This window comes from Nycticebus coucang, chromosome 14 (assembly GCF_027406575.1).
Source record: "Nycticebus coucang isolate mNycCou1 chromosome 14, mNycCou1.pri, whole genome shotgun sequence".
Taxonomy (NCBI): domain Eukaryota; kingdom Metazoa; phylum Chordata; class Mammalia; order Primates; family Lorisidae; genus Nycticebus; species Nycticebus coucang.
This window is the reverse complement of record NC_069793.1, coordinates 8935287-8957603: the sequence shown is the minus strand read 5'-3', so window position 1 is coordinate 8957603 and position 22317 is coordinate 8935287. Positions and strand designations below refer to the sequence as shown.

At 46.2% G+C, this 22317-nt stretch overlaps 3 protein-coding genes and 1 pseudogene across 5 annotated transcripts in view; 2 read left to right on the top strand and 2 right to left on the bottom strand.

Annotated features, from left to right (window-relative positions):
• The window catches only part of LOC128564923 (solute carrier family 22 member 20), a 30294-nt gene extending 29864 nt beyond the window's left edge, over positions 1 to 430 (bottom strand). Inside the window, exon 1 of the mRNA XM_053561019.1 lies at positions 56 to 430. Within this exon, the coding sequence (XP_053416994.1) occupies positions 56 to 430 (375 nt within the window). The remainder of the gene's footprint in view (positions 1 to 55) is intronic.
• A 265-nt stretch (positions 431 to 695) lies between these two features.
• FAU (FAU ubiquitin like and ribosomal protein S30 fusion) overlaps positions 696 to 22317 on the top strand; it is an 86548-nt gene continuing 64926 nt past the window's right edge. Inside the window, exon 1 of the mRNA XM_053561044.1 lies at positions 696 to 706. The gene's annotated coding sequence lies outside the window, so the exon portion shown is untranslated. The remainder of the gene's footprint in view (positions 707 to 22317) is intronic.
• The window catches only part of CAPN1 (calpain 1), a 28601-nt gene continuing 8186 nt past the window's right edge, over positions 1903 to 22317 (bottom strand). For all 3 annotated transcript variants that reach the window (XM_053561011.1, XM_053561012.1, XM_053561010.1), the window contains exons 11-22: positions 8417 to 8592; positions 7578 to 7589; positions 6656 to 6867; positions 6492 to 6531; positions 5837 to 5902; positions 5700 to 5757; positions 4902 to 4966; positions 4410 to 4478; positions 4134 to 4212; positions 3386 to 3502; positions 3011 to 3069; positions 1903 to 2622 (exon numbers count right to left, since the gene is read on the bottom strand). In XM_053561011.1, the coding sequence (XP_053416986.1) occupies positions 2596 to 2622; positions 3011 to 3069; positions 3386 to 3502; positions 4134 to 4212; positions 4410 to 4478; positions 4902 to 4966; positions 5700 to 5757; positions 5837 to 5902; positions 6492 to 6531; positions 6656 to 6867; positions 7578 to 7589; positions 8417 to 8592 (980 nt within the window). In that variant the 3' untranslated portion in view covers positions 1903 to 2595. The remainder of the gene's footprint in view (positions 2623 to 3010; positions 3070 to 3385; positions 3503 to 4133; positions 4213 to 4409; positions 4479 to 4901; positions 4967 to 5699; positions 5758 to 5836; positions 5903 to 6491; positions 6532 to 6655; positions 6868 to 7577; positions 7590 to 8416; positions 8593 to 22317) is intronic.
• Positions 9936 to 10783, top strand: LOC128564941 (CCR4-NOT transcription complex subunit 7-like; annotated as a pseudogene).

The window sequence follows — 22317 nt, the reverse complement described above, 5'->3', positions numbered from 1 at the left end:
ACACTTCAGTCTCTACCTTTGCAGCAGCCCCCCATGCCACATGGCCCCCTCTGACCTCCATCACGATAGTGGAAGGGAAAACACTGCGATCATAGACCCAGCCGTCCTTGCAGCTCTCTGTGGCTGTCCCATGCATGGAGGTGTTGGGGTTCAGGAGGGCCCACTGAGGCTCGGTGAAGCGCTGGCATGGCTCAGGGGCCCCGAGCTGGTCCAGGGGTACAGTGGCCCTCAGCCAGGCCCCTGAGTCATTGGTGGTGGCCTCAGAGTAGTTGGTGGGTCCCCGGCAGTGGTGGGGGGGCACAGCAGCTGTGAAGTTCTGCAGGAAGTTGTGGCAGGCCAGCAAGCCACAAGGCAGCAGCAGCAGGGCCGTGTAGATGAACTGGAAGCGGCCCACGCCACCTAGAGCGTCCAGCAAGTCTGTGAAGGCCATGGCCATGGGTCTGATCTGAGGCCCAGCCTGCTGGACTTTATGTAAAGGGGCTGGGAGGGGCTCTGGGAAGTGGAGGGACAGGCCAGGGGCTAGAGCCGCAGATGCCCTGTGTGTGTGCTCTGTATCAGATGGCTCTAGTTACACCCCACAGGAGGGTTTGGGTGTCCCCATATCCGCAGGGCTCTTCTCTCCCCCATTCTGTCTCCAGGTCTCCTCTCTTTCTCTGAGAGCCACCTCACAGCCTGCTGCCCTCAGGGGCAGGACCCCGGCAGTGAGCACAGCAGGATCACCTTCCCTTTCTTCAGGAGCCCCCATTCTGGCCTTGGTACATGGAACATAGGTCTTGCCCCTTGGCTCCAAGTCGCAGCTGGAGCTTACTTGCTCAGAGGTCAGAATAACAGGTTCCCTGTGATTACACTTCTTGCCCCTATCCCACGCCATGAGCAGTCAGAAACTCAGCTGCACAGGTGACACTTGAGAAAAGTTCTTTAAAAATGCCCCAAGTCGGGCAACCAAGAGAAGACCCCACTCTCTCTGTCCCACCAGCCTTAGAGTCAGAGTTTGAGGGGTTAGGGCCCCAAGATTACCCAGATCCACGGTGTGCCACCCCCTCATCAAACTCAGGCCATGCACAGAACAACTAAGGCTTTGAGCAAGGCCCCACCCCTCCACCCCATCCTTGCCTCCTTCTACCACAGGCCCCTCAGAAGCCCACCCAGGCTCCAGGAAGAGATGAGCCACTCCCCTTACTGATAAGGACACTGAGCCCAGCAGGACTCAGCCCAGGGTCCAATAAGCAGGATGCTGCTTTGACAAGGGCAAAATGCAAGCCCAAGACAGCAGACAAGTGTCCAGACAGCCTGCTACTTGGGGCACTGGGGCCTCTGCCTCCATCTCCATGCTTGCTCCTCAGCTTTTGCCCTGCAGATGCCACCATAACGTGTGCCCTCATCCCATCCCTCCACCACCTTCCCTCTTATCTCTAGTAAGAAAAGCTAGGATCTCAGAGGGGGCTGGATTGGCTTATATAATCTGCAGGTATCTGGGTCACAGGGCAACCCCCAACACACACACACACACACACACACAGGAGGACCTGAAGGAGGCTTTGTGTGCTGGGGAAGCTGCCTGGGAGGTCAGGTTTGTGCTAAGTAGAGGTTTGGGTTTCAGCTGGAACCTCACCTCAGGGGGCAGAGTATGCAGGAAAGGCAGGGGTCAGGCTTCCTGGGCTGGGAGCAGGGTATGTGGTTGAGCCGGGCCTCATAGGTCTTAGCTGTGACCCTGCCCTTGCAGTTAGGGCCCCAGGGCCAAAAATGTCACCACCCAAATGCCCAGTATTCCAGCAGTGATGCAAGCCTCCAGGGCCATGATGAAGGAGATGAAGAGGTGGGAGAACAGGGGTAAGCAGGGGCCATGAGCTGTCCCCACAGGCCAGGAGCAGGCTGGGGTGAAACATACTCTAGAGACAAATGTGGGGCTTATTCCTTTATTATTTGGGGTTCCTCTGAATGGAAACATGGGACCTCCCCACCCCATGCCTAGTCCTCTGGCACCCCCATAGCCAGTAAGTACAACAGTCCCTAAAAAGTCCCCTTTAAAATCCCCAATATAAAAAGGATGAGGGAGGAAAGCCCTGACCACCCTCCAGGCTGGGCAGGACTGGAGGGGAGAGAGGGGGCCTTGACTTCTGCGGGAAGGCATAAGTGTTTCCAGCCCCGGGGGTTCTCCCAGCCAGGAGGGGGCTCCACACACCTGGATTACAGTGTGTGCAGGGCTAGTGGTTACAGTTTATAGTCCACAGGTGAGGCCAGGTGGGTCAGGCTGGGTGAGTGGCCTCTGAAGCGAGGGGAGCAGACACATGTGGATACTTGAGGGGCCTGGGGCTGTCCTGAGGCAGGGACAAGCGAAAGCTGCCTTCCTGATGTGGTGATGGGATGGGCCGGGGGGCCATCCTGAGCCCAAGGCTGGCACAGGTAGGGAGGGCCACACAGTTCTGCCCAGGGCAGATGACCCAGCATGACCAGGAGGGGAGGGGACAGGAGGGTAGACATCTCTCGGCTCCGAGGAAGGCACTTGCAGCTGGCATGACCTGGCATGGCGAGGCAGGTGTGGCTTGGCAGACAGAAAAGGAGAGAGGAGCTCAGCAAGGGACCCCTGGCCCTGCCTCATGCGAACATGGTCAGCTGTAACCACTGTTGGGTAGAGAGCAGGCAGGTCAGGTGCAGGCAGCAGAAATGGCCACTTGGCTTACGTAGTCTTTCTCCCCACCAAACCCTGAGTCCAGCCCATGGCCCCACAGCTCAGCAGCTACCCTATATTTGCCCCCTGCCGGGACCCTCATGGAAGGCTACTTGCTTATTCCTCTACCCCTAGGAGACCAGGCTGCTGGCCTCTGCAGAGGTTCCCTTCCCAGAGCCAGGCTCCCCACCCCAGCCTCCAGGACCCAGGTGGCATGGCCTGGTCTTTAGGGCTGACTCGAGGCGGGGCCCCTGCTGGGAAGGGACAGGAGAAGATTGGTCAGACAAGGAAATCTGATCACCTCAAACTCTTCCCCCACTGTGGACCCAGGGAGGTTCCCACCTTAAATAAGTCAAAGGTCACAACTCCATCCAGATCTGTGTCCAGAGTTTTGAAAAATCCTGTGTGTTCAAGAAAAGATGACATGGGGTAATAACTCAATGGGACATTTACACAGGGCCAGGACTGGCCCCCTCTTCCTGCCTGACCCTCTTCACCTTCCCACAGCACCCTAGGCTGCCCTTTACTCCTTCCTGCTGCTTCGGAGCCCCCCACTTGCGTCCTCTCCCCCATTCTCCTAGCTTTTAGCTTCCAGGTGACCAAGCCTATATCTGCCCTGGCCTCTACCTGCCATTCACCCATCTGTCATTCCCACCAGCTCAAAGGGGACAAGTCTGGGACAGAGTTGGAGGGCGGGAGCCAACTGGGAACACTCACGGAACATGGTCTCCAGCCGCACTAGGCAGCACACAAAGTTGTCAAAGTCAACAGCCAGGTCAGGCTCGGAGTAGCGGGTGATAATGAGCTCATACAGCTTCTTGTTGAGCTTGAAGCCTGGTCCAGGAGAGTGAGTGAGGGTCAAGGAGGCATAGCCCATGCCCAACAGGACAGGAGACAGAGAGGCTGGGTCCCCAGGAGGCAGAGGGATCTCCAGGGGAAGAGGCATAAAGGCCTCCTGGACAGGCCAATCCCAAAGAAAGCACAAGGGCCCAGGTTGTGCCAGGAAATCAGGAGCTGGCCAGAGAGGGCACGGGCATCCGGCTTAGTATGTCCCGAACGCTGGCCTCATCCTTTTAGGGCTGGCAGGTGAGGCAGGGGTGAGCCTGGACTCCTCTCCCACTGGAGGCTGTGTAGCCTGGCTCTGCCTCTCCTGGCTATAAGGCCTGAGGTCAGTCACTTTCCCTCTCTGAGCCTCACTTTTGTTATGTGCACAACAGGGACATGTTATAAAAACCAGTACCCTCTTAGGCTGCAATGAGGAGGAAAGAAAGCTGATGAAACACTTAGATCAGTAACCACGGGAGAAGACAAAAGATGGATGTTACCACATCATCACTAGCACCTCAGAGACATGGGTCAGTGGATGCCACTGCCCAGGGTAGCTGTCAGGGAAGCAGCCTGGAGCCTAGGAGCAGTGAGACCATCCATCTGGGCCCCAAAGGTGCCACTAGCCTCTGGGCCTCACCTGCAGACTCGATGGCCATTCGCATCTCGTAGGCACTCATGCTGCCCGACTTGTCCAGGTCAAACTTCCGGAAGATGTTCTGGGGTAGGGGGCACAGGGTGAGGGCCAGGCCAACTAAGCCAGCCCTATCTTCCCACCCAGCCCTATCCTGGGTTGCTGTGGATGGAGGGGAGAGGCCCAAAGCTGGCAGGGAGCAGGTGCCAGCTGACCAGCCTGCCCCCATGTGACTGCGGCCACAGAGGGAAAGAGATGGCCTGGCCAGTGGGGACAACTTACCAGGTAGTTCCGGATACGATTCCACAGGATGTTGAACTCTACCAGGCCTAGCTTCCCATTGCCATCCCGCTGGGTGGCAATTAAGGAAACGCCACAGCTTAGATCAGGCATGAAGAGTGAGCAAATGGGGAGAAGGGAGGGCAGAAGCAGCAGGAAGGAGCCCCATGCAGCCAGCCTACAGCCAGGCTTGCTACATTGTCTGCACTGGAGTGCAATGAAGGGGCCTAGGGAGGGATGTGAAACAACAGCCTTAGGACCAACTAGGAACCCAGGCCTGGCTCCACTTTTCTCTTGATGCAAACCCTGTGCCTCAGTTTCTCCCTCTCAATCAAGAGGAAGATGCCCCAGAAAGCATCTGACCCTGGGGCACTGTTCCATCCACACCCCACGGCCTGTCCCAGTCCCTGTGCTGTTCACGTGGTAGCCACCCAGTGCCTCTCTCATGCCTCCACCCCAAACCCCACTCAGGAGGCACAAGTAAACAAAGGATACATCCATGAGATTCACCATGCTGCGGCACGACTCTAGGCTGAAGCCCTTGGTCCGCAGGTCTTTGTCTGTAAGAAAAACCAGTTCCAAGCCCTCGACCCAGCGAGCTTTCTGTGCCACCCTTGCTGGGGTGCTGGGTGGGATGGAGTCAGGGAGATGGGATTCCTGCCCAGGGGATATAAAATCTAGCAGGGGAAGTGGGCTGGATTGTTCTTATCACCAGGAAACACAGGTAAAGTATTTTAGGCATCAAGCCAGTGTCCTGACAGCCACAAATTAGTCCAAAGTAAAAAGAAAAAAGTACTAAATAGAAAGAAGTCAAAGAAAACTCAGCAGGGTGGGGTTTGCTGTAAGCTCCGAGGGGTGGCAGGACTCAAAGAAGAGGGAGAGTTTGAGCCAGGGGAGCATATCATAGGGGTCAAGGGTAGCAGTGCTTGGGTGCTAGGTCCCAGGGGTGGCTGCCTTTAGCTGTGTGCTCAGGGAGTGAAGCCAGCATCGTTCTGCTCCCCCAGCCACCACCCAGCCTGCCCCAGGGGTGCATCTCTGGGGGAAGGCAGCTTTGCCCTAGACACCAAGAAACAGAGCTCAGGAGGGGGAATGGGGCAGCAGTGGGATAGCATGAGGCCTTTGGGATGAAAATGGCAGGGAACCTGGCTCAGAAAGGCAGTGGAGGAGCCTCCCACTAGGCAGACCAAGGAGTGGGGTTCTGCTCAACCTGGGAGCCGATGCTGGGATTCTGATACTGAGAGGAAAGGAGGGGGTATAAGAAATAAAGTGGAGCAGCCACTTGGGGACCCTCACGTTTGCTAATGATCCTGTTAAGGATGGTCCGAAGCTCCTTGACGCTGATCTCCATGTCCTGGGGGAAAGAGAGAGGATGGCGCCTGTCCTGGGAGACACCTCTATGGCCCCACCTACTATGGCACACCCCAACCTACCTCCCCTGCCAGTTGCCTGAAGAGGGCCTTGAAGTTGTCATCAATCTCCTCTTCTGAGAGCACTTGCTGGACAGAGAAGGGAGAGAGAGTAGGTAAGGGGCCCCCGGCAGCTAGAGGGAGGGCTGGGACCACACCTTTGCTGCATGTCACTTCACCTCTCAGGGCCTCACTTTTCTAACTCATAAAATGGGGATCTAGTCCCTGCCCTGCCCCTCTGTCCAGGACTCTTGTGGCCTAAATGAAGGCGATACAGTTTGGCATGGTAATGAAAGGTAAGGGTTTGGATCTTTGCTGTATGATCTTAGGCAAGTTCCTTAACCTCTCTCAACTTGAGTTTCTCACTCAGAGGAGATATCATCACAGTACCTGGACTGGGTTGTCGTGGGGAGGAAATGAGATGACACAGGTGAAGTGCTCAGCCCAGACCCAGCAAAAAGAGAGCTCAGGGACTGTGTACCATTATCATTGCAAGTCCTTGCAAGCTGTGAAGTTCTGGGTTGATGAGGGATTACTCTCATTCCCTTGCCAGGAGAAGATCTGCCTTGCCACCAGGAGCCCAGAGCCCAGAGCCCAGGGTCTCGGACACCCAGGTTTTCATCACATACCCAGGGTAAGGGAGAGAGAATGGTGCCTGGGATGAGGTGAAACCACGCACCTCGTCAGGGAGATTGGCCTGGATCTGGTCGTCCAGCTCCCTGCAAAGTGGGAAGAAATAGGGGCTGGTCAGAGTAGGGGACAGTGCAGTCAGAGCTAGGGACAGTGCACCAGGCCCGAAGGTGGGAGAGGACAGAGCATCAGGGGGAACAGTCCATGACTCACTGGGTCCCAGCACTTTTTTCTGAGAAGAAGCGGAGCACAAAGTCGCCCTCTTTGTTGGGCTCGAAGGTGGAGGGTACCACGACATACTCCCCGGGTGGTAGGCGGAAGCGCGTGCTGACCTCCCGGAGGTTGATGAACTGCTCTGAGCGTGCCCGAGATGCATTGGCCAGGAAGAAGTCACGCTTTAAGTGCACAGCCGGCTGGCCCACCAGCTGGAGGGAGGGAGGGGGTGGGGCTGCAGCTGCCCACTCAGCTCATCTTTAGGGGTCACCCCCAGACCCAGACCCCAGGCTGCAAGTCTGGGTCATGGCTCAGTCACTCACAGTCTTGTCACCCTGACAAGTCATTTTGCCTCAGTTTTCATCTGTAAACCACTCCCCTACTTGATGCAAGGATGCAGGTGAGGAGCAGTTGAATGCAGATAAGGCACATATTTAAATAACATTCTCACTACTTGGAATGTCCCCGGGTCAGATGCAGCGAGGTACTTGGCACCTCATTTAATCCTCCCAACAGCTCCATGTGGCAGTGCCGTTATGCCCATTTTACAGACATCAACACTGAGATTCAGAGCTTAAGCAACCTGCTCAACACCCTGATCCCAACATTGCCCCAGACTGCCCCAGTTAGCACTTACTCAGTGTCGATGGCAAGACAGGAAGAACCTCATGTGCATGGGTGGAGCTCTAAGGACAAGGGTTCAAATCCAGCCCCCTCCCTTACTACCTGCTCTAACCCTCAGGAGAGCAATATTTGTTCTGCCCGTGAATAGGCAGGGGAAAGTACTTTTCAAGCAGTGAAATAAGGTGACGTCTAGCTCTCTATGCAAGGGTGGATTTGTCATTGTGCTGCTCCGTTCTGGGCTCCCTCAGATCACATGCTGGGAGTATGTAAATCCAGGTGAGTCAGGTGCCACACCTACCTCTGGAGGGACCTGCAAGAGAGACAGGGAAGTTAGAGATGCGCGTTCATCCCAGGGGTGGAGGACAGAGTGTGTGCTGGGCAGAGGTCCTGAGTTCTTAGATGGGGAGTGACAGGATGAGGAGATAAGAGGCAGGGCCTTGGGCCTGGGTGTTGGGGACCCAGACCTGTCTCCATATCAGAGAGTGATCCTAGGAGGGAGGGCCCAGGTAGGGCTCTCTTTGTCCTTGAAATGCCTCAGCTCTGAGTCAGTGTCCAGGACAGCACCTGGAGTGGCCAACCAAAATGTCCTAAAGCCCAGGGACACGAAAGGTCCACATCAGTCTGCTGCCAGCAGCTCTGGGTGTGGCCAAGGCTGTAGCCTTCCTTTCTCCTGGCCAGGGAGGTTCAGAAGTTTCTATGCCTTTCTTGAACACAGTATGTGAAGAAGGGCAAGTGCAGGTCAAGAGTCACAAGTTATAGCCACAGAGGCACAGCCTTCCCCAGGCTAGGAGGCTGTCCTGGTCACACACCTCCATGCCAGCCTCCACTAACACTTTCAAGACAGCGAGCTCCCAACTCCCCTAGGGCAGCCCATAGCCCTCTTCTCTCTGAAGTTGAGCCAAAGTCTGACTGCAGGAGCTACCTTCCAGGTATCAGCTGAGCCAGCTTCTCTTCCCAGAGAAGTATCCCATCCTCTGAGGATGAGGATGAATCCCACAGTCTTCTCTTCCACAGGATGCACTGCACGTCCCCATCTGGTCAGAGGGCTTTGGCAAGTGTCTCCTGGAAGCTCCCTTGGGATGGGCTGGTGGCCCCCAGCAGAAGCCTGCCTGAGCTAGGGGAGGATCCAGGGCTCACCTCGTAGACAGCAAAGCCGATAGTCTCCATGTCCCGGCCAAAGCGGCGCTCCCGGCGGCGGTGCTTCTGCATGAGAGCCAGCACGAAGCTGCAGCCTGATTCACGGTCTCCGTAGTCATCTGGATCATCGGCCTCCTCCAGCTGAATCTTGAACTGGGGGTTCACCCAGAAGGTGGCTGCAGGTGGAAGGAGGTAGAGATCAGAGGTGGGGCAGGGCAGAATGGTCCCCATAAGCCTCATCTGCCTTCTCCCGTGTCTATTCCTTCATTTAACAAACATTAGTAGGTGCCCAGTGTGTGCCAGTGACAGGCCATGCAGCCAGGATAGACACAGCCCTGGCCTCCTGGGCTTGCATTCCAGAGGCAAAGGCTTAAGTATGAGCAAGTCAGATAAATGAACAGAGGAACTACAAGGAAAAGCAGGTAGAAGTTGGTCAGGAAAAGTGACATGTGACCTGGATCATCCAGACCTAATAGCACAGCTCTGGATGATCCAGGGAAGCATGAGCCAGGCAGAGGGAGACACAAGAGCAAAGGTGGGGAACAGCCTCTGCACAACTGTGGGATAGTAGACCGGCATCCAGGGAACATGGTGATCCAGAGAGGTGGCAGAGGTCGGCAGGCACTGGGCAGGGGCTAAGGTATGTGGGTTAAATCAGACAGCAAAAGGACCCTACCAACCAGCTTGTAACAGAAAGGGATATGACCTTATTAACATTCTAAAAAGTGACTCAGGGCTGGTGCAGTGGCCCTTATGCCTGTAATCCTGGCACTCTGGGAGGCCAAGGTAGGTGTATAGTTTGAGGAGTTCCAGACTAGCCTAAGACCCTGTCTCTAAAAAAAAAAAAAAAAACACAAAAAACGCCAGGTGTGTGGTGTTGCCCATAGGCCTAGCTACTCAAGAGGTTGAGGCAAGAGGATCACTTAAGCTCAAGAGTCTGAGGTTACTGTGAGCTATGACACCACGGCACTCTACCCAGGGCAACAAACTGAGATTCTGTCTCAAAAAGAAAAAAAGAAAAAGTGACTCAAACTGCTGTGTGGACAATGAATTAAAAGAGAGCAGGAGAGAAAACAAGGGTCTAATAGGAGGCCGTGGAGAGCTGTCCAGGGCTTGCAATTCTGCCAGTTTGGCTATTTAACTGCCTGAAGAACCTTCTTAACTAAGACAACCCAGTACTGAATAGAATATGCAAAATTTTTCTTTAAAGGCCCTGTGAAGCCACAATTCCCCTCCCCAATGAGAGTAATAAAAAAGATAAGTCTTGGCGAAAAGCGACGGCACAGCACAGTGTGACGTAGCTTCCGCTCCCCTTTCCCCTTCGCTGGGTGTCTATGGGGCACCGGCTTCTGCTGCCGCTACCGCCGCCAAGTGCTTTCTCTATGGCGAGGAGGAGGAGGAGAAGCACGAGCTCAACGACACAAGTACATAAATAAAAGACAAAGTATTTTATGAAAAAAATCTTCAATCAAGTATAACATTTTGATGCTTGGCATCTAGGCTCCCTTGTGCCCTCACTATGCCAGCAGCAACTGTAGATCATAGCCAAAGACTTTGTGAAGTTTGGGCTTGCAACCTGGATGAAGAGATGAAGAAAATTCGTCAAGTTATTCGAAAATATAATTACGTTGCTATGGACAACGAGTTTCCAGGTGTGGTTGCAAGACCCAATGGAGAATTCAGGAGCAATGCTGACTATCAGTACCAACTATTGCGATGTTTGTAGACTTGTTAAAGATAATTCAGCTGGGGCGGTGCCTGTGGCTCAAGGAGTAGGGCGCCAGTCCCATATGCCGGAGGTGGCGGGTTCAAACCCGGCCCCGGCCAAAAACCACAAAAAAAAAGATAATTCAGCTAGGAGTGACACATATGAATGAGCAAGGAGAATACCCTCCAGGAACTTCAAGTTGGCAATTTAATTTTAAATTTAATTTGACGGAGGACATGTATGCCCAGGACTCTATAGAACTACTAACAACATCTGGTATCCAGTTTAAGAAACACGAGGAGGAAGGAATTGAGACCCAGTACTTTGCAGAACTTCTTATGACTTCGGGAGTGGTCCTCTGCGAAGGAGTCAAATGGTTGTCATTTTATAGTGGTTATGACGTTGGCTATTTAATCAAAATCCTGACCAACTCTAACTTGTCTGAAGAAGAACTTGACTTCTTTGAGATCCTTCCATTATTTTTTCCTGTCATTTATGATGTGAAGAACCTCATGAAGAGCTGCAAAAATCTTAAAGGTGGATTACAAGAAGTTGCTGAACAGTTAGAGCTGGAACGGATAGGACCTGCCTGGAACATCAGGCAGGATCTGATTCATTGCTCACAGGAATGGCCTTTTTCAAAATTAGAGAAGTATAAAGACATCAGTGCCTTTTTTCAGTTGTATAGGTTGAGAACGTTAACAATCTTATGACAGGTACTTACTAAGTAAAGGATAATTAGAGGTGCCATATAAGTTATATCCACTGCACTTGAAAGTATTTTAAAATAAGTCATCTTGAAATGTAGGTTAGCAGGATAACAAGTTCTTCATAGAATCAAAAATTTAAACTACCTTAGAAATCATGTAAGTCCAACCATATTATTTCTCAGGTGAGAAAACAAGCTAGTAACTTTTATCCAAAGTCAAACATATTACTAGTGGGGGAACTTCAGAGTTCTTTCCATAGCCCACATCAGTGCTGCTTCTGCCTAGTTAAGGATCTGATGTGTTAAGTTTTCTCTAGTGTGGCCTTCTGTAGGCTTTAAACTGTAGTAAAAATAGTATTTGTTCGTGTCATCCTTCATTCTTTGAAGATTATTCATAGAGTTCATGCTTTTTTTACTGGATTGAGTCTTAAAGAATTTTTGAATTTTAAATAAATCTGAAGTAATAGTTCAGTCAAAACCCGTATTAGGAAGACCCTCCTTAAGTGGCAAAAGGCAGAGATCAGTCTTGAAATATAAAAGTTAGGTACGGAAGAATGAAATATAATGAACCCAAGTCTGCTCTTAGGTTGTTAGATTAAATGCAATGCAGAAATACACCTTACTACAGGTAAAACACAAAAGAAAATTGATTGTGCAACTTTTTTACTTACAAGAAAAATTTCCTTTTGTGAAGTATGTGGTTTGGAATTCTTTTTGAGCATATCCTCTTAAGACATTAAAGAATTGACAGTGGTGAGAATTTAAAACTTTTTGTACAAGTGTAGTAATAATAGAAAGCATTAAAACTGTTTTGCCAAGGGGGGGAAAAAAAAAAGATAAGTCTTGCCGAGGATGTAGAGGAATCAAAATCTTACACACTTCTGGTGAAAATATAAAATGGTGCAGCCACTTCAGAGAAGAGGTTACACATAGAGCTAACATTTAACCCAGCAATTCCACTCCTACGTAAATACTCAACCAAAATTAAAATATATGTCCATGCAAAACTTGTCCATGAATGTTCATAGCAGCATTATTTATAATAGCTAAATGGCAGAAACAACCCAATTATCCATCAGCTGATAAATGAATACACAAAGTGTATATCCAAACAATGGAATGTTATTGGCAATAAAAAGGGACAAAGTTGGCTCGGTGCCTGTGGCTCAAGCGGCTAAGGTGCCAGCCACATACACCTGAGCTGGTGGGTTCGAATCCAGCTGGGGCCTGTCAAACAACAATGATGGCTGCAACCAAAAAATAGCCAGGTGTTGTGGCGGGTGCCTGTAGTCCCAGCTACTTGGCAGGCAGAGGAAGGAGAATCACTTGAGCCCAGGAGTTGGAGGTTGTTGTGGAGCTGTGATGCCACGGCACTCTACCCAGGGCAACAGCTTGAGGCTCTGTCTCAAAAAAAAAAAAAAAGGGACAAAGTACTAACACATGCTACAATACGAATGAACTGGGAAAACATTATGCTAATTGAGAAAAGCCAGTCACAAAGAACCATATATGATTGCCAGGGGATGGCAAGTGATGACCAAGGGGTACAGGTTTGTTTTCAGGATAATGAAACAAAATTGATGGTCAGGATGGTTGCAAAACTCTGGAAATATACTAAAAGCCACTGATATATACACTTTACATGAATGGATTGTATGATATTTGTATTAAATCACAAAAAAGATGTATTTTAAAAAATAGAAACAAGGAATTCTGCAAATAAATAATGGCAAAGGATTTCTGTCCACCCTCAAATACCCTGAGCCCTGAGATTAGGGACAGAAGATAAAGTCCAGGATCTACTGGAAGGAGCGAATCCAATAGGAGATTCTGGCAATAAAACTGGAACTCTCATAAGGAATGCCAGCAGTTAAGTATGAAAGAAAAATATGGGCGGCGCCTGTGGCTCAAAGGAGTAGGTCACCAGCCCCATATGCCGGAGGTGATGGGTTCAAACCCAGCCCCGGCCAAGAACTGCAAAAAAAAAAAAAGAAAAAAGAAAAAGAAAACCCACTGGGAAGAAGAAAAGAAATGAACATAAAGCAGCCTTCACATGACCCTTCAGTTTTAATTCATACTGCCTGTGAGGTCAAGGAAACATTAATGAAATAACTTAGTTTAGAAGGGTTCAACCTGGGTTGGTGGCATCCCAGATAACTGACAGTAACACTCTAGAACTCCATCTAAGGACTCAAAACAACTCCATAGATAAACTTCCAGGCCAAATAAGGCAGAGATCTCACAAGGAAACAAGGCACTATGACTGAGCACCCATAGCCACAATAGACAAAGACTGACAAACCAAGACCTCAGATAAGACTATACTTATTGTGTTTAAAGAAATAAATTAATAAGGCCGGGTGTGGTGGTCACACATGTAATCCTAGCACTCTGGAAGGCTGAGGCTGGTGGTGAATTTCCTGAGACCAGCCTGAGCCAGAGCGAGACCTCATCTCTAAAAATAGGCGAGCATTGTGGCAGGCGCCTGTAGTCCCAGCTATTTGGGAAGCTGAGGTAAAAGAATCGCTTAAGCCCATGAGTTTGAGGTTGCTGTGAGCTGTGACCCCAAGGCACTCTACCAAGGGTGACTCTGTCTGAAAAAAAAAAAAAAAGAAAAGTTTGAAAATATGAGCAAGAATGAACAGATTTGAAAAGATCCATTAAAACTTCCAGAAAACCTGTATTCTTGTACCCTCAATGAATCCCCAACAATAAAAAAAAAACTTCCAGAAAAAAAACAAATTAATTGAAATTAAACACTCAGAAGAACTAAACCAAAGATTTGATGCAGCCAAAAGGAAAATCAGTGAATTGAGAAAGGAGCTGAGACAGAAAATTTAAAAGCAAGGTTAGAGAGAAGATGGAGTGAGAAGGTACATCTTACATTTAATTGGAATTTCAAAAGGGGAAGAAAAAGAGTGGGGAGGAGGTGATATTCTAAAAGGTCTTGGCTAAAAATGTTCTAGGTTGTTGAGAGACATCAATTCAGATCTAGGAACCTCAACAAATCCAAAGAAGAATGAAAAGTAATCTATACCTTGGGCGGCGCCTATGGCTCAAGGAGTAGGGCGCTGGTCCCATATGCCGGAGGTGGCGGGTTCAAACCCAGCCCCGGCCAAAAAATCACAAAAAAAAAAAAAAAAAAAAGAAAGAAAAGTAATCTATACCTCTACACATCATGGTGAATTCATGGAATATGAAAGAAAAATTTTTAAAAAATTTTTGAAGAAAGCAGGGTAGAAGACTCTGGACCCACACATAGCAATAATAGAAGCAGGGCAGCACCTGTGGCTCAATGAGTTGGGCGCTAACCCCATATACCGACGGTGGTGGGTTCAAGCCCGGCCCCGGCCAAACTGCAACAAAAGCCGGGCCTTGTGGCGGGTGCCTGTGGTCCCTGCTGCTGGGGAGGCTGAGGCAAGAGAATCGCCTGGGCCCAGGAGCTAGAGGTTGCTGTGAGCTGTGATGGCACAGCACTCTACCAAGGGGAACAGGGTGAGAATGTCTCTACAAAAAAAAAAAAGGCAATAACAGAAGCAAAACAAAGAATAATAGTATCTTTGATGGGCTGAAAATAATGTCAGTCCAGAATTCTATATCCAGAGAATTGTTAAGAATAAGCACACATGCTGGGTGTAGTAGCTTGCCTGTAATCCCAGCACTCTGAGAGACTGAGACAGGTGGATCACTTGGGCTCACGAGTTCAAGACCAGCCTGAGCAAGAGTGAGATGCCACCTCTACTAAAAGTAGAAAAACTAGCTGGGTGTGGTGGCAGGTGCCTGTGGTCCCAGCTACTTGGGGGGCTGAGGCAAGCGGATCTCTTGAGCCCAAGAGTTGGAGGTTGCTGTGAGCTATGACATTACAGCACTGTATGATTCTGTCTCAAGAAGGAAAAAAAGAAGAAGCAGCAGCACATTATAAAGGAATTTAAAACAAATGCTGAGAAAGTTTATCACCAACAGACCTCTGTTAAAAGAAATACAAGGCTAGGTGTGGTGGTTCATGTCTGTAATTCTAGCACTCTGGGAGGCAGAGGCAGGTGGTCAAATAATGATGATGTTTAATTATGGCAAGAAAAAAACTGTTTAGAATTAAAATGGTGGCTAATGATAGCATAATGAACAAAAGGAAGGTGTGATCAAAATTAAATATTCTAAGGTTCAGGAAGAGGGTAAGGATACCGATCAACAAACTTTAGCATGTATGAAACAAACTCTTGTATCTTTCAAACTCATAGAGGAAAAATCTAGTAGACAGAAAAGAAAAAAATCAATACAAAAAGCAGGATGACAAGAGAGACAAGCAGAAAATAAGCAAACACATTAAGTCAGCTGAAATAATTACAAATATATCATTAATCATTATAGTATAAATGAACTAAACTCTCTAGTCAAAAGACAAAATCTTTTTTTTTTTGAGGCAGAGTCTCACTATGTCACCCTCAGTAGAGTGCTGTGGCTTCACAGCTCATAGCAACCTCAAACTCTTGGGCTTAAGCGATTCTCTTGCCTCAACCTCCCAAGTAGCTGGGACAATAGGCACCCGCCACAACGCCTGGCTATTTTTTGTTGCAGTTGTCATTGTTGTTTAGCAGACCTGGGCCAGGTTCGAACCCACCACACTTGGTGTATGTGGCTGGTGCCATAACCACTGTGCTACGGGTGCCAAGCCCAAAAGACAAAATTTTCAAGCTGGATTATTAAAAAGCCAGCTATATGTTATTTATAAGAAATAACAGAACATTGAGCTGTGGAAAGATTAGACATCAAAGAGCATAGAAAGACATAAAAATGCTAGCCAAAAAAAAAAAGTAAAATGAATTATTAGAAATGAAAGTTATCCCTAGATATTTTTTAAAATTTTTAATTCACTAGAAGCTTACAACAATTCTAAACTTTTTTTTTGAGACAGAGTCTCAGTATGTCACCCTCGATAGAGTGCCATGGTGTCACAGCTCACAGCAACCTCAAACTCCTGGGCTTAAGTGATTCTCTTGCCTCAGCCTCTCAAGTGGCTGGGACTACAGGCACCCACCACAATGCCTGCTATTTTTTGTTGTAGTTGTCATTGTTGTTTAGCAGCCCTGGGCCGGGTTCGAACCCACCATCCCTGCTGTATGTGGCCGGTGCCCTAACCATGGAGCTATAGGCACCGAGCCAACAATTCTAAACTTGAAGCAAATACCACAGCTCAAAATAAAGAAAAATGACTGATAGAAATACAGAGAGAAATTGGCAAAATCATAAGGATGGTCTGAGATTTTATCCCTCTTCCAGCAATTGATAGATTACCCACACAAAATAATACATAAGTTTGATAAAATGGACAATTATAAAACATTCTGCCTAATACTTAGAAGATAGTGTATGGGTGAAGAGAACAGACTCCAGGATCTCCCTGCCTGGATTCAAATCCCTGCTCTCCCACTAAATAAATCAGTGACTCTGGCAAACTGCTTAACTGCTCAGTGCTTCAGTTTCCTTATCTGTGATATTAACGGTATCTAACTCATAGGATCAGTGTGAGAGTTAAGCACATTATCATGTTTAATATTTAGAAGAGTGCTTCGCATATAATCACAATGTGAGTATTAGCCAGTATTTCAAGAACACATGAACCTTTATAAAAACTCACCACAAGCTAGATCATAGTGCCAGCTTCTGTTCATTTTAAAGCTTTGATTTCATATAGACCATATTTTCTGACTAGAAGGAAATTAAAATAGAAATAATTTTTTTTAAACTAGGGGGAAAATACCCCATATGTTTAGAAGTTTTAAAAACCACACTTCTAACTGGGTGTGGTGGCTCACACCTGTAATCCTGGTACTCTGGAAAAATGAGGTGGAAAGCTCAGGAATTCAAGATCAGCCTGACCAAGAGCCAGCCTTTGCCTCTACTAGAAATAGAAAAATTATCAGGGCACCACTAATCCCAACTACTTGGGAGGCTGAGGCAAAAGGATTGGTTGAACCTAGGAGTTTGAGGTTGCTGTAAGCTAGGCTGATGCCATGGCACTCTAACCTGGGCAATAGAGACTCTATCTTAAAATAAATAAATAAATAAATCCCACACACTTCTAAAAATCAAGTTTAGCAAAAGGACATGGTAATAGAAATGAGAAATCACATAGAATAATAATGAAAATACTATGTGTGTATATATATATTTTTTATTTTTTTATTTATTTTTATTATTTTTTTTATATGTGTGTATATTAAAAAAAAGAGAAGTCAAACCAATAACTTAACCTTCCACCTTAAGAAGCTAGAAAAAGGGTAAATCAAAATCAAAGCAAGCAGAAGAAAGGAAACAATAAAGATTAAAGTCCAGGCTCGGCACCGGTAGCTCAGCAGCTAGGGCATCAGCCACATACACTGGAGCTGGCTGGTTAGAACCCGGCCTGGGCCAGCCAAACAACAATGACAACTGCAACAAAAAATAGCCAGGCATTGTGGCAGGCACCTGTAATCCCAGCTACTTGGGAGGCCGAGGCAAAAGAATCACTTAAGTCCAAGAGTTTGAGGTTTTTGTGAGCTGTGACGCTACGGCACTCTACTGAGGGTGACATAATAAGACTCTGTAAAAAAAAAAAAAGAAAGAAAGAAAAAAGATTAAAGTCCAAATAAATAAAATAGAGAATAGAGAACAATAGGGAAAAAAATCAATAAAACCAACAGTTGCTTGTTTGAAAAGCTCAACAAACTGACAAAAGCTGGGTACTGTGGCTCATATCTATCATCCTAACATCTAGGAGGCAAAGGGAGGACAATCGTTTGAGGCCAGGAGTTTGAGAACAGCTTGAGTAATATAGTGAGACTTGCTTTCTACAGAAAATTTAAAAATTGGTTCGGTGTGGTGGTAAGTCCTCTAGTCCCAGCTACTTGGGAGGCTGAGGCAGGAGGATTGCTTGAGCCCAGGAGTTGGAGGCTGCAGTGAACTATGATCATGCCATTGCACTCTAGCCAGGGTGACAAAGTGAGACACTGTCTCAAAAAGCAAACAAAATAAAACAAAAAAATTGAAAGCCTTTAGCCATACTGAACAGGAAAAAAGACTCAAATTACTAAAATCAGTAATAAAAGAAGGACATCATTACCAATCTATCAAAAATAAAAGAATTATAAGGAACTACTATGAACAACTATATGATAACAAAGTAGATAACCTAGATGAAATGGAAAAAGTCCTAGAAAGAAATAAATCACTAAAACTGACTTAAGAAAAATAGAAAATCTCAATAGATCTATAATAACAAAGAGATTGAATCAATAATGAAAAACTCTCAACAAAGAAAAGCCCAGGAACCCATCTCTTCTCAAACTCTTCCAAAAAAGTAAAGATGAGGGAACACTTTCTGTCTTATTCTATAAGGCCAACATTACCTTAATACCAAAGCTAAACAAAGACATCATGAGAAAATTATAGGTCAATATCACTTATGAACATAGATGCAAAAAATCCTCCAAAAAATGCTAGCAAACCAAATCCAACAGTATATTAAAAGGAATATACACCACAATAATGTAGGATTTATCCCAGGAGTGCAACGGTAGTTCAACAAAAGAAAATCAATGTCATACATCACATCAATGGAATGAAGGGGAGAAACTCCACATGATCATCTATCTCAATTAAGACAGAAAAAGTACATCCTTTCATGATTAAAAAAAAAAATCAGAAAGTTAACAATAGATGAGAACTTCCTAACATGATAAGGAGCATTTATGAAAAACCCACAGTTAATATCATGCTCACTGGTGAAAGAAAGATTTCTCCCTAGGATCAGGAACAAGATACCCACTTATGTCACCGCTATTCAGCATAGTAGTGGAAGTTCTAGCTAGGACAAGCAAGAAAAAGAAATGAAAGACACACAAATTGGACAGGAAGAAGTAAAACTATCTCTGTTCACATATTATATGATATTTTATGTAAGAGAATCATGAAGAATCCACAAGAAAGTTACCAGAGCTAATAAGTGAGTTCAGCAAAGTTGTGGGTTACAAGATCAAGACACGAAAGTCTGTTGTATTTCTATACGCCAGCAATAAACAATCTGAAAACAAAATTAAGAAAAATAATTCCTGTACAGGCTCAGTGCCTGTAGCTCAGTGGCTAAGGCGATAGCCACATATACCGGGGCTGGTGAGTTCGAACCCAGCCTGGGCCTGCCAAACAACAATGACAATTACAACAAAAAAAATTGCCGGGCGTTGTGGCGGGCGCCTGTAGATCAAGCTACTTGGAAGGCTGAGGCAAGAGAATTGCTCAAGCCCAAGAGTTTGAGGTTGCTGTGAGCTGTGACACCATGGTACTCTACCGAGGGCAACACAGTGAAACTATCTAAAAAACAAAACAAAACAAACAAAAAATTCCTGTACAACAGCATCCAAAGGAATAAAATAAACAAATTCAATGAGGAAGGTGACTTATATACCAAAAACTACAAAAAAGGACAGTCTATGTTCATGGATTGAGTAACTTGATGTAATTAATACCTCAATACTACTCAAAATGATCTACAGAGTTAATAAAATTACTATCAAAATTCCAGCTCTCTTCTTCTCAGAGTGGAAAAGCTGATCTTCAAATTAATATTGTAAGAGGCCTACAAGCCAAAACAATCTTGAAAAAGAACAAAGTTGGAGGAGTCACACTTCCCAATTTAAAAAGTTACTATAAAACTACATAATCAAAGCAGTGTGGGCTGAGTACAGTGGCTCATGCCTGTAATCCCAACACTCTGGGAGGCTGAGCCAGGAGAATCCCTTGAGGACAGGAGTTCAAGATAAGCCTGGGCAATACAGCAAAATCCTGTCTGTACAAAAAAATTTAAAAATTTAGGCCAGATGCGGTGGCTCATGCCTGTAATCCTAGCACTCTGGGAGGCCAAGGCAGGTGGATCGCTTGATCTCAGGAGTTTGAGATCAGCCTGAGCAAAAGTAAGAACTGGTCTCTACTAAAAACGAAAAACTGAAGCAACAGGATTGCTTGCTTGAGCTGGAGAGTTTGAGGTTGCTATGAGCCATGAGGCCATGGCACCCTACCAAGGGCGACAAAATGAGATTCTATCTCAAAAAGAAAAAAAAAAAAAAAATAAGCTGGGCATGCTGGTGTGTGCTTATAGCCCCAGCTACTCAGGTGGCTGAGGCAGAAGGATCACTTGAGCCCAGGATTTGGTGGCTGCAATGAGGTATGATCAAGCCACTGCTCTCTTACCAAGCCAAGGAGACAGGGTAGACTCTACCTCTTTTTTAAAAAACAAGCAAGCAAGCAAACAAACCAACCAACAAAAATGGTGTGGTACTAGCCTAAGGATGGATACATAGGCCAAAAGAATAGAACTGAGAGTCCAGAAATAAACCCATACATCTATGGCCAATTGATTATTTGACAATGGGTGCCAAGAACATTCAATGAGAAAAGAATAGCTCTTTTCAAGAGATGATGTTGGGACCATTGGATTTCCACACAGAAGATAATTAAGTTTAACCCTTACTTCATGGACTTAATGTACAAAAATTAAGTCAAAATGAACCAAAAATCTGAATGCAAGAGCTAAAATCATAACATTCTTAGAAGAAGACATAGGGATAAATTTTCATGACCTTGCCTTTGGCAATGGATTCTTAGCTATGACACCAACCAAAATCATGACCAACAACAATATAAAAAATACATAAATTGAGCAACATCAAAGTTAAAAACTTCTATGCAGTAGAAGAATAAATCCTACTTTGCGCACAGAAGTTTTTAACTTTAATGTTGCAAACCTAGAATATATAAAGAACACTTACAACTCGATAATGAAAAAAAAAATCAATATAAAAATGGGCAAAATTGGGCAGCGCCTGTATCTCAAAGGAGTGGGGTGCTGGTCTCATGTGTTGGAGATGGTGGGTTCAAGCCTGGCCAAAAACTGCAAAGAAAGAAAAAAAAGGGCAAAATATTTGACTAGACACTCCAAAGAAGATATACAAATAGCCAACACACATACACAATAAGATGCTCAATATCGATTGGTGGGATCACACTTACAAGGGTAAATGTGAAACTTACTAAATGTAGAATATAAATGTCTTAACACAGTAACTAAGAAAATGCCAGGAAGGCTATGTTAACCAGTGTGATGAAAATATGTCAAATGGTCTATAAAACCAGTGTATGGTGCCCCATGATTGCATTAATGTACACAGCTATGATTTAATAATAATAATAATACTAAAAAGATGCTCAATATCATTAGTCATTAGGGAAATGTAAATCAAAACCTAAATAAGTACCCTGACCCCAAATAAAATTGAAGAGAGATTAAAAAAAGAATCCCCCCAAGCCCCAAAACCTTCAATGAAGTAACACTTCACACACTAGGATGGCTATAATAAAAAAAATAGGCAATAACAAGTGTTAGAGAGGATGTGGAAAAATTGGAATCCTCATACATTGCTAGTGGGAATGTAAAATTGTGCTATATAAACCCTTTATGCTGAAAATGATATAATTCTAGTAAAAAACATTAAAGACCAAAATAAATAGATATACCACATTCTTGGATAAGACTTAAAATTGTAAAAATGTCAATTCTCCACAAATTAGTCTACAGATTTCATGCAATTCCAAATTAAAATTTCAGTGATTTTTCATAGAACTTGGTAAACTGATTCTAAAATTCATATGGAAAAACAAAAGGCAAGGACAGCTAAGAGACTCTTGGAGAAGGTATTTACTCTGCAGGACTTCTTATAAATCTACAGCAATTGAATCGATGTGTTATTGGCAGAAAGACAGACCAAAGGACAGAATGGTGAGTCCAGAACAGAACAGACTCAGAATTAACAAACTGACACTACAGGGCAGTGAGGAAGGGAAGTACTTACTGGTTATTTATTTGGGGAGAAACTGAAATTGGATCCCTACGAGGGAGAAGAATGCTTCAGAACAGAGGGCAATGAGCCATGCTGAGAACTGTTGGAGTGTGCAGGACAGAAGGACAGAGGCCCAGAGGCCTGGCAAAGCCAAAGCCATAGGTGATCTCGAAAAGGGCAGTTTCCATAGAATGGTAGGGATACAGCTGGTCTGGCAAGGTTTAAACAATGAACCTGAGGGGAGAAAGGACACAGGGGGTGGTAAGTCTTAAGAAATTTTGCTTTGAAGGGGAGTAAAGAAATGGGTAGGAAAGTGGGGTCAAGAGAGGATTGCTTCATTTGAAGACTGAGGATTTTTTGTAACGACATAGGAGAAAGCGATGATGGATGAAGGAGCAAATGCTTTGAGAGGTAGGAAGATCCTGTGAGCAAGGACAGTTTTGTCTCTGTCACAGGTGGGGAGGCAGTGAGGACCAGAACAGATGTAGACAAGGCTGAGGGATTTGGAGATGGGAATATGAGGTGGTGTCTTTTTTTTTGTTTTTTTGAGACAGTCTCATTTTGTTGCCCAGGCTTGAGTGCAACCTAGCCTCTAGATCACTGCAACCTCCAACTT